Source organism: Piliocolobus tephrosceles, chromosome 13, assembly GCF_002776525.5.
Source record: "Piliocolobus tephrosceles isolate RC106 chromosome 13, ASM277652v3, whole genome shotgun sequence".
NCBI lineage: Eukaryota > Metazoa > Chordata > Mammalia > Primates > Cercopithecidae > Piliocolobus > Piliocolobus tephrosceles.
The window spans coordinates 37,742,344-37,754,485 of NC_045446.1; the positions used below are offsets into that span (position 1 = coordinate 37,742,344).

General features: G+C 35.4%; 1 protein-coding gene across 3 annotated transcripts in view; it reads right to left on the minus strand.

Annotated features, from left to right (window-relative positions):
- Positions 1 to 12,142, minus strand: part of ANO3 (anoctamin 3) — a 474,227-nt gene that overhangs the window by 7,750 nt on the left and 454,335 nt on the right. For all 3 annotated transcript variants that reach the window (XM_026454059.1, XM_023230338.2, XM_023230340.2), the window contains one exon: positions 7,468 to 7,615. In XM_026454059.1, coding sequence (XP_026309844.1) covers positions 7,468 to 7,615 — 148 coding nt within the window. The remainder of the gene's footprint in view (positions 1 to 7,467; positions 7,616 to 12,142) is intronic.

A 12,142-nucleotide genomic window follows, 5' to 3' on the forward strand; every position in this document is an offset into this window, starting at 1 on the left:
ATAAGTAAATTGTACAGAATGTTAAAATGCAGTAAGTGCTACGAAAATAAAAATGAATTCTTCCAGATAGGATATTGTTAAGTCAGCATTCCTACAGTAACAAAAATCCAGTTTTTAAAGACATTGAAGATGTATGGAAACAAGAACTAGATGAATGAATGTTCCAGAGAGAGAAAAGTCCTTCCTAGAGAAATTGGCAATCACCTATTCTTTCCCTTTCCTGGAGGCATTCATTTGCCAAATCTGGGTGAATACTAAGAATTAGGCTCAGCTCAACTGTGCAGTAGCTTTTTTTTTTTTTTAACCCTGATTTCCTGGTATTTAAATTAATGTATACTCTTACATTAGAGTCTGTACCAAGGGCAATAGAAACCAGTGAGTTTTACCAATTGCATGGGGCTGGTGTGACAGATTGGAAGGTACAGAAGCCCCAAATGCCTGGATGTTTTTCTCATGAAATATTTGCTAAGTTCTTGGGCAGCCTGGAAAGCTGGAGGTGGGAGTGAATTTGGTTCTCAAAAGGCAGAACGAAATCTTCTAGAGTGTCACAGCACTTAAGAGAAAAAGGCCTCTACAAGTCCTACGGCAAGAAGGAGGGGGCCTGCCACTAACAGCCTCTTAAAAGTTTTGAGGCAGTGGAAGGCCGAAAGATAAGTCTGAGTTGTCCATAGGCCATAAATGAATCTCATGACCAAGTGGAGCTAATTCTTGCAATACGAGGTTTTTTCTATCATATAAAATCGCTCAGTGGAACTCACTACATTAACAGAACAAAAAGAAAACCATACGATCATATTAATAAATAAATAAACAAATGTTTCATAAAATTCAACTGGAGATACAATAAACACTACTCAACAAAACAAAAATCTGATAGGTTCTTAATCTGATGAAGAATGTCTACATAAATACATATAGCTAATATATTTAACAGTGAAATGCTTCATATGTTGAACACTTTCTCCTGAAGTCAGTGAGAAGACAAACATTTCTCTTGTCACTATTTCCATTCAACACTGTCTATACAAATAGAAGAGAAAGACATAACTGGAATTAACACAAAGAAACAATATATAAATATGACTTTATTCACATGTGGCATAGTTATGTATATAGAAAATATAAAATAATCTAAAACCCATTTGAATTAATGAATGAATTTAGCAAGATCACTAGATAGATACAAGGTCAATATAGAAAAAATATTTCAGCAGCAAACAAAAGAAAATAAAATTTAAATGAATACTACTTATAGTGACATTACAAATACCAAATATCTGGGTATAAATCTAAAAATGCCATATAGGACCTCTACACTGGGATCTAAAAACAAACAAACCACATGTCTCAGAGAATTCAATAAACACTGAAGTAAATGGAGTCAGCGTGTTTAAAGACTGGTTGTTAAAATGTCAATTCCCTCAAATTTAAAAAAAAATGGTAACTGATAAATTGAATCTAAAGTTTATATGTAAATGTAAAGAATCTGTATTAGCAACGTCAGTGTTGAAAAAAATGTACAGAAGATTACAGCACACAATATTGACTTACTGTAAAGCTACAGTAATTAAGACACCGTGATCTTCATACAAGGAAGGGCAATAGGCCAATGAAGAGGAGATAGTTCAAAAACTGATACACAAATACACATTCACCTGATTTATGACAAGAATGGCCCTGCCATCCTTGGTGAAATAATTGTCTTTTCAACAAATGGTGCTGGAGAAATTGGATGTTCTTAAAGAAAGTAATGTAAACCTTTGGCTACCACACAACATAATAGATTAGGCTAAGGGAAATTGGAATTAGGGGGTTAAAATTTCACATAGAGTCCTTAGGGTAGACTTTTTTAGGAAGGTAACATGAGGAAAGATTAGGAGTTGAGAGAGGCAGCCATGAGGATATCTGGGGATGGACAGTTTCAAGCAGAAAAAGCAGAGTCCTTGGCATGTACTGGGGACTGTGAGAGGGCAGCGGTGGTGGAAACAAAGGGAGGGAGGGAAATAGTGTTGGAAAATGAGTTCCGAGAGGAAGCTCACTTTGTATGAATTTAGGGAGGATTTTGGCTCTTAGAGTGAAATAAGAAGACACTACTGTGTTTTGAGCACATGAATCACATGAATGAACTTAAGTTTTAAGTAAGATTATTCAAGGATCCAGGTGAGAGATGATAGTGTCTTGCGCTAGGTGGTGGCAGTGGAAGTGGTATGAAAAGGGGATGTTTAGAAAGCAGGGTCAGCATATTTCCCAGTGGATTGTGTGGGGTGTGAAAAAAAAAGTATTCAAGGCTGATTACCAAGGATCATGGCCTGAGCCATTATAAATATGAAATTGCTGTTAACTGAGATGGGGAAGACCAAAGGTGAAGCAGGATTGGGTGAAATTTGGACTTTAAATTTGGGCATGGCAAGTTTTAGATGTTTATTAGACATGTAAGAGGAGATGCCAAATAGACAGTGGAAAATTCAAGGCTAGAATTCAGGTGTGAGAGTAGATTGATCCATGAAACTGAATTAGATGGTCAAGGAAATAAACAGAAATGCAGATGATAGTAAGTCCATAGATTGAGCCCTTGGGGAACTCCAAAATTAAAGCTGAGCGATGAGGAGAAGTAGCAGACATGATTGGTCAGGTGTGGCTGGTGGGGTAGCAGGAAAACGAAAATTATGTGGCTTTCTGAAAGTCAAGTGAATAAAGTATATTAAGAAGGGAATGATCAATTGTCAAATGCTGCTGAGAGGCCAAATGATGTGAGAACAGGAGTCGACAAGTGGGTTTGACAATGTGAAAGTCATCATGACATCTCGATGGAGCCATGGAGCATATGTGTTACTGAAGAGAGTTTAAAAGGGAAGAGGAGAAGGGGAATTGGAGAACATAGGAAGAGAAAGGTCTTTGGATGTAGTTTTTGTGATAAATGGGAGCAAAGACATAAAGATGTAACTGGAAGGCAGCTGAGACGAGGAGGACTTTATTGACTAGAAGAATAAAAGCATGTTTCAATGTTAATGTGAAAAAGTAAATAGAGGCAAAATACATAATGTATGAGAAAAAGGGGTGAATTACTAGAATGATGGTCTCAGGGAAAGAGAAAGAGATCCAGGGCATAAGTGGAGGAATTTTGCCTTCAAACTGGGAGCACAGATGGTTCTATTTCTAGGAACTTGGAGGAGGCAGGCTATATGGGACACATACTGTAGGTAGGAAGATGTGATAATAGACGTCTGTGGAAGATCTTTTCTAATTGATTCAATTTTTCTTAGGTAGGAAGCAAGATCAGATCAGAGTAAGAATAAAAAAGGAGGTGCGGAAGGCTTGAGGAGCAAGGAGAAGGTATGACAAACTTCTCTAAAAAAGTAGACGGGCAAATGAACTAGGAAAATAAAATACGTTTGTCAGGTCCACACAAAGTATGTGATACAAATTTAAAGTGAAACTAGTCGGTGTGGTAGTTCATTTTCCTTCATTCACATGCAGCTGCATGAGTGCAGCGCAGAGTAGACAAAGAGTTTGGAGAACCAAGGAATGTGATTCTGCATTTCCGTAACAAAGTGAATGGGGGCAAGGACCTACGTATCCAAGAAAGTGGTTACGGTGATTGGGCAACTGGTTTATAAGATGGTTAAGGATGGAAAAGAGGACATTAAAGGAAAGGGGGGGCAAGAATGAGTTATTATGACCAATGCCTTAGAGATCTAGGTGAGTTCAAAGAATCGTTAAAATAAATTAATTTTTACAACAATCTTAAAACATACATATTTTATCTCCATCATAATGATTAAAGAATTGAAGTTTAAAGGGACTAAGTAACTTTATCTAGGCCTGTAATTCCAAAAACGTTTGGCCTCAGAACCCCTTTGCATTTAAAAAATTATTGAGGATCTGAAGAAGCTTTTTTTCTTTTTTTCACAAAGATGTATCATTGATATTTTAACATATTTGAAATTAAAGCTGAGAAATTTAGAAAATGTCTGTTACTTCATTTAAAAACAAAAATAATTTATATTAAGGTAAATTAATATAAATGACCCGTTTCTTAAAGAAAAATACCTATATTTTCCAAAAGAAAAACATACTGAGAATGACATTAAATGTTTGCAAATCCCTTTAATGCCTGTTTTAACAGAAGACAGCTAGATTCTCATATCTGGTTCTATATAAAATCTATTGCAATATGTTGTTTTGGTCGAAGAATAAACAGAAAATCTGGTCCCATATATTAAGACTATTTTAATAGTATTTGAAACAATTGTGGATATTTTTCATTGACATTCCCTCAAAGCTCTACATGTGATACTTTCTAACGTTTAGTTGCAATGTGGAATTTTAAACCATATCAATGAAGTTTTTATTCTGTTACATTAAAATTCCTAAGTCTAACTTGCATTTTAAATTCGTCTTTTATTCAGTCATGATTTTGTAACATCAAATATGGGTTATTTGGAACATATTCATTCCTGGAATCATGCAGCTCTTCCAAATGTTGACATATTTTTACTATATACCATAAAAAAACTCACGATTGTTAATATCACCATTTATTTTTATCAGAAAAAAAATCTATCAGCATTGGGAAGCTTTTAAGCTCAAAGTGGTATATAAAAGTTATCCAAAATTCTAACTTTCACTTCAGTGCTTGAACTTTTTCAATGGCAATAAATATAGCAATTATTTTCTTTAAAATGACAGGCTAGTTGTGAGCATTCTGTAAAAGACTGCTAAGTATCCAAGTCTGAATAATCATAGTTTGTCTGGCAATCATTATTTTATGTTGGAAAAAAGTTTGCTCAGTTTGTAACTCCAACGATCACGAGTGTTTTTTTTTTTTTTTCTTTGAGATGACCATCACACTTTGGAATTAAGCAGAAAGTGGTTTATGCACACTTCCTATTTTGTCACATGAAATATTTAAAAGACATCTATTCAATAGTGGAGATTTTATTAAATCAATAATTATTGCTGCTTCACTGAGGACACACTGAACTTCTTATTGAAATTTTTTATGTGAGGAATACAATCACTACTAATACTGTTTGGTACCACTGCCTTTAGTTACGCAAAACTACCAGAAACTTTATTCACCAATATTTTTGGATTGCTAGGGAGAATGTCAATATATGAAAAGGGCAAATTATATCTTAATATCATTATAAAAACTGCATTGACTTCATGGACCCCTGAAGGAGATCTGCAGACCACATGTTAAGAAGGACTGCCCTCGGACAACGGTTGTTGGAACCTAGATTCAAACACACATCTATTTGATTCTAAACCTTGAATTCTTAATTACAGAGCTATGCTGGCTTCACTCCATTCGCTGTCCATACTAGAGCCAATAATTTTATCATTTCATCTACTCTCTTGCCAATATCCTCCCCTCCCACTGTCATCTTGTCCTTCTGCCCCCTCCAAAAATTTCCAATCTGAATGAATCTATGCCAATTTAGCTGCTAAGCATACATGGAAAATAATTAAACAGGGTGCTCCTCTGAATGTGTGCTGTCAGTGTAACATAAGTACTCCACATCTTTGCTTGAAATTAATGTATATTCCTAACCGATGAATATGGAGAAGATGTCGGGTGCTATCTGTATGAAATGCAGGCTCTGGAATGTAGAGTACTAGATACCCAGTCAATCTCATTTTCACTTGCCACTAGGTGGCAGTGAAGACACTGGCAAATAATGCTATGGAAGAAGGCTCCTTAACAAACCTGTATGTTCTAAATCCAGATGTTAACATCTGCTTCTAGATTATTTTGAATTAAGAAAAAAGAGGGTTTTTTAAACTACTAATACAAAATCCCACTTACACTTAGATAGTGCTTTACAGTTCATAAGATCTTATCTCAGACACCATTTCTTAAGTATAAGAGCTATGGTTTTATTTATTTATTTATTTATTTTTTGAGACAGAGTTTCGCCCTGTCATCCAGGCTGGAGTGCAATGGCACAATCTCAGCTCACTGCAACCTCCGCCTCTCGGGTTCAAATGATTCTCCTACCTCAGTCTCCCGAGTAGCTGGGATTACAGGCACCCACCACCACACCCAGCTAATTTTTGTATTAGTAGAGATGGGGTTTCATCATGTTGGCCAGGCTGGTCTCGAAATCTTGACCTTGTGATATGCCCACCTCGGCCCCTCAAAGTGCTGGGGTTACAGGCCTGAGCCACCGCACCCGGCCGAACATTGCTTATTATGAATCAACTAGGTCCAGATTAATGATGTGTCTTTCACTAAAAGGCAAAGTTAGAACTCAAACCTAAAATGTCTGGCTTCAAGTTAAAATCCTGTGACAAGACCCCAAAATATGCAATATATATGAAGGAAATATCCATTCTCTTATCACCTATCTGAAAAATTGAGACATTTATATCCAGAAAGGTATTTCACTGATCTGAGAAAACGTCTGTTCCTCAGCAGAGTTAACAGTGTATTTCCTCCTATTCCAGGGCTCATCCTGCTTGTGGCACATGTCCTGCATCCAGATCAGCTGCATATCCAAAGCTGCTTCTGCAGGAAACAGGAGAAGCAGCTTCTCCTGTCGCTTCTTCCACACCTAAGGCTGATCTCCAGCTACAGTTCTGTGTTATGTGCCTACAACTCCTCTCTGTTCCTCAAATCCAATGCTCTCTTACATTTTCCCCTAGTACCTTATTTCAGTAAGGAAAGAGCTGAAAAAACCTGTATCACCTAAAGCAGTGGTTCTAAACTGGGTGATTTTGTACCCCAGAGGACTTCTGGCAATGCCCAGAGATAATTATGGTTGTCACAACTTGGGGAGTAGGGAGGTCACTATTGGTATCTACTGGGTGGTAACCAAGGGTGCTGCTAAACATCCTACAATGTACAAGACAGCCCCTCTGACTCCCATGAAAAGACAGAATTACCTGATCTAAAACATCAAAGCAGAGAAGAGGTTGAGAAACTGTGTTGTAAAGAGTGGATTTAAATTTTAAAAGAAAATACATGGGAGACGGATTTTTTGCGTCCTGAAAACCCTTAGTTGTAAATTCCTTTTGAAAATCTCCAGTCACAGAGCTGACAGTTTCTTCAAATTCTGCTTCTCCCCAAAAACTAGCACTGTTCCATTCAGCAATTTGATTAGCCAGTATAGGTTGCAATTTCCACATCTATATGGTAAGATTACATTCTTACCATACAGATGGTAAGAAGTTATTCTAAGATAACTTCTATTTATAGAATGTAACTTCTAAATACATTTTTTACTATTTTGATACTTGTGATGCATTTCCAAGTAAAAACATCAGATGAACTCTAAGATGATTTGCTATAATAACACCGTTGTCCTTTTTACTTTGCTTCATTTCATCTAATAAACGCATTATAAATGCAAGGCTTAGAAACACCACCCTTAATGGTCATAGAACAAAACTTCCCAGTAAGATCCCATTTTAATTACAAATGTAAAACATATCAGGAGAATGTTTAAATTTAAACCTTACTTTTCACTTGGTTCTACATGATTTGCACAGGGGCCATATTTGTATTCATAGACAAAACGTGGGATGTAATCAGAAGTAATAGCAATTACAAATGCATTGGTGATCACAGCCAATATACCGATTCCTTCGAGAATTCCAAGCCAGATACCTGATAAGAGAAAGATTAATCATGGTGAACAGAAATGAAAAATATGAAAACCCTGTAAACAATCTTATTTTGGAAATGTTTTACTTATGTTGGGACCACAGCTCTGTCCACTTTGTGCTTTCTTAGTGTACTATCTCAATACAGACATTATAGTTATTGAATACGCTTTTTCCACAAAGAGAAGATAGATCTCATCTAGAAAGATTTAAAAACTGAAATGCCATTAGGACTGGGTTCATGTCTGCTACAATGAAACATGGCACAGGTACACAAGATATTTCAAAGTCTAATTTACAGACGTTGCTGAGGCAATAAAAATAGTACATAAGAAACTTAAAGTTCTACATGGTCATACACACTGTGAAATATCTGCATTCACTCGGAGTGCAGATGCAGATGGCGCTTGGAGTGGCGCCATCTTGGCTCACTGCAACCTCTGCCTCCCAGGTTCATGCCATTCTCCTGCTTCAGCCTCCTGAGTAGCTGGGACTACAGGAGCCCGCCACCACGCCTGGTTACTTTTTTTTTTTTTCTATTTTTTAGTAGAGACGGGGTTTCACCGTGTAGGCAGGACGGTCTCGATCTCCTGACCTTGTGATCCGCCCGCCTCGGCCTCCCAAAGTGCTGGGATTACAGGCTTGAGCCACCGCGCCTGGCTGTCTTTATCTTTGTCAAATATCTTTTTAAAGTAAAAATAGAGAAAAGCAAAACTAGTCTGGTGGTCAGACCTGAAAATTTCTAGTAGACATTTTTTACTTCCTAGGAGGTCAATCTGGCATCATGGAAATACATACAGACAAAAAGCTTTTGAAGTTATATAGTATAAAGAAGTAGTATACTATTCATTACAGTCAAAACTAACGTTTTCAGTAGGATTAAACTTAGTTTTAAAAATATGTATGAGAAAAAAATATCCTGGAAAAAAAATGATCTATAGCACTAAAGGTGATTATGTAGCACGCCAACTTTCTTTCCTCCCACACTCAGCATTTCAAAATTTTTATAATGTGCTACATTGAGTTGTAATTAAAAATAATAATTTAAAAAGATGTTAAAGTTTACTTGATGGGATCATAAGACAAGAAATAGATACAAACCATATTTGAGTACATTAAAATTAAACACTTATTATTACAAAAGTCACAATATTTAGGCAAAAGAAAATATCTTGGGAGAAACAATTTGGTTTACAAAAAACTGACAAAGGGTTAACATGCCTAATATACAAAAAGATCCTAAAATGTTAATAAAATAAACCTAGAGAAAAATAAAGAATAAAAGGAGCAATTTGCTTTCTGAATTAAAATAACCGATAAAAAGAAGCTTCAATCACTAGTATTCAGAGAAATGACACTCAGAAAATAAGATTTTTTAAAAATCCAATAGATTGACAAAGATTTGAAAGTCTTATAGAATCTAGTGCTATTTAAGGATTGTGGAAACAGAAACTCCTTTACAGTGTTGCTGGAAGTATGACTTGTTTTACAACATTTTTAGTAATTAATCTGATACATCTTAAAATGAAAATATGCATACATTTTAATCCTACTTATTGGGACCTATACTACGGATACACTATATGCAAACACATATATAAATATGTGATATGTACTACATGTGTAATAACTATGTACATATTTGTATTTATAGCTATGACTATATGTGTATTTCTGCTTATGATGGGAAATAAGTAAATGGTTATACAATTTATGATGTATCAGTTTTATAATTATTACTATTCTATTAAAATAAATTGGACAAATATGTTTTGAGCTGGAGAATGTTCATGAAGGAAAAACAATGCACAATTCTACATATATGTACAAATATATTTTTGTATATTTCTATAAGCGAGAAAAACAACGGCAGAGGATACATGCCAAATTGATAGCATTGACTCCTTGAGGTAGAAGAGAAAAATAAAGGTGGAAGATTACTAACTGTTTTCTTTATACACTTTCGTGTTTTCTGGCTTGAGCAAAGTAAAATCCACTAATTTAGAAAACACTTATCTATGGGAAGGTATAGTAAATGCTAACTAAAGCTGAAATGGAAGTTTTTAAAAATTTATTTTCTAGATTTTCTTTAATGTGCTTATATTATTTTTATTTTATTTTAAGTTCCGGGATATATGTGCAGGATGTGCAGGTTTGCTACATAGGTAATCGTGTGCCATGGTGATTTGCTGCATCTATCAACCCATTATCTAGGTATTAAACCCAGCATGCATTAGCTATTTTTCCTGATGCTCTCCCTCCTCCTGCCACCCAAACAGGCCCCAGTGTGTGTTGTTCCCCTCCTCTGTCTATATTGTTTAAATAATGGAATCAACATCACCAAATTTAAAGGACAGCAATAATTTTAGTTGCTTGAAATATGAGAACTCAAATTGCATTGTATTCAATCTTTACAGATAAGTATATTTTACATAGACTTTGGTGACGAGGTAATACATAAGTGGGTACAATTAATTAAAAAGATAACCTTGCAGTATTAGCCAGAAAATTTCTCCTCCCAAAAAGAGACATGTGGAGTTGCTTTCCAATACAGTTGGACTTTTTATTTAAAAACTGTAGTTTATTAAAGCAGTATATGTAATAAGTAGCACAATGGGAAAAAGTGAATTATATAAATATAATTGAATTTATAGAGAATTTAGTGTAAAATAACATAAAATAAGTTCAAAAATTGAATTATTTAATAAACGGTCTTGGAAAAATGGATTAGGCATTGGGAAAAAAACCCTGGACCTCAATTTTATCAATAACATATTCCAGATAAATCGACAATTTAAATGAACAACAATTAAATGCATCAACAATTTAAATGAAATAATAAAATGACAGCAAACAACAAGCAAATAAATAAAACAGAATAGCAGACATATCTAAATAATGAAACAACAATAAATACAATAGGTGAAAAATCTTTGGTTCTAAAGTACCTTTCTAAGAATGTCAAAAATAATAACAACTATGAGGGAAATATGTCAATTTGATTATATATAAAAATTGAAACCTTATCCAAAATAAAGTGAATAAATTGAAAACCAGTATATATGTTATATACATATATATCTACATATATTTATACACAGTTTTATATATGTGTGTATATATATGTGGTATATATGTGTGTATATGTGTGTGTGTGCGTGTGTGATTAATATTCCAATACAGGACCAGATAACCAAATCAGATACAATGGCCAAATAGCCAAAGAACATAAACACAATTAGCAAAGAAGAAATGTAAATATATTTAATCTCACAGTTACAAAAATGCTAGTAAGTAGAACAATACATTTTTTCTTCTTCATATTCTCAAGGATAGAACAACAATCCAAAAATCCTTATTACATTTGGAGTTGTTGCAGAAATAGAGAAATGTACTTATGATGAGAGTGTAAATTGGTACAACATTTCTGGAGGACATGCTGCCAAACTGTGTATCAAAAATTTAACTGTGCATGCTCTTTGAATAGGAGCTCCAGTCTAGAAATGTATACTGAGGAAATAAGCTGGCAAAGTATGTATGAATATGGTCACTTCAGTGTTGTTTATATTAGCAAAGTACTGAAGCAATCTAAACAACTCTGGCTAAAGTAATATTTTAAAAAATGTCATACACATATAATAGAAATCTGTGCAGCAATTGTCCAGAATGAGGCAGAACTGTGTCTATTAACATGGAAAGGTATGGAAAGGTATATATGAAATCTGCTTAAGTTATGACCAAGTTTATGAAATAGCATACAGAATATAAACTTAATCTCTACTAAATTAATGTTCCCTTTATTCTTTTCATAACTAAAAGTGTTAAGTTTTGTTATGGTTGGAAGGGTGTCCTCACAATAGAAAACCACATGGTGCTAAGTAGTACCAAGTTATGTTGTCTTAGTCCCTTTGTGCTGCCATAACAAAATACCTGAGACTGGGTAATTCACAGTGAACAGAAGTTCCTTGCTATTTTGGAGGATAGGAAGCCCTAGATAAATGCACCAGCAGGTTCAATATCTGGAGATGGCCTTGCTTCCAGCTTCCAAAAGGGCACCTTGCTGCTGTATCCTCTGGAGGGGGCAAACGCTGTGTCCTCACATAACAGAAGGTGGGAAAGCAAAAGGGATGAATGCTGTGTCCTCACACCACAAGGAAGTGGAAGAGAATGAAGCCACTCCCTCAAGCTATTTTTCATAAGAGTCCTAATCCCATTCATGAGGGATCATGGTTTAATCACTTCTTTTTTTTTTTGAGATGGAGTTTTGCTCTTGTTGCCCAGGCTGGAGTACAATGGCGCGATCTGGGCTCACTGCAACCTCTGCCTCCTGTGTTTAAACGATTCTCCTGCCTCAGCCTCCCGAGTAGCTGGGATTACAGGCATCCGCCACCACACCCAGATAATTTTGTATTTTTAGTAGAGACAGGGTTTCTCCATGTTGGTCAGGCTGGTCTTGAACTCCTGACTAATTCTGTATTTGAGACGGGGTTTCTCCATGTTGGTCAGGCTGGTCTCAAACTCCCGATCTCAG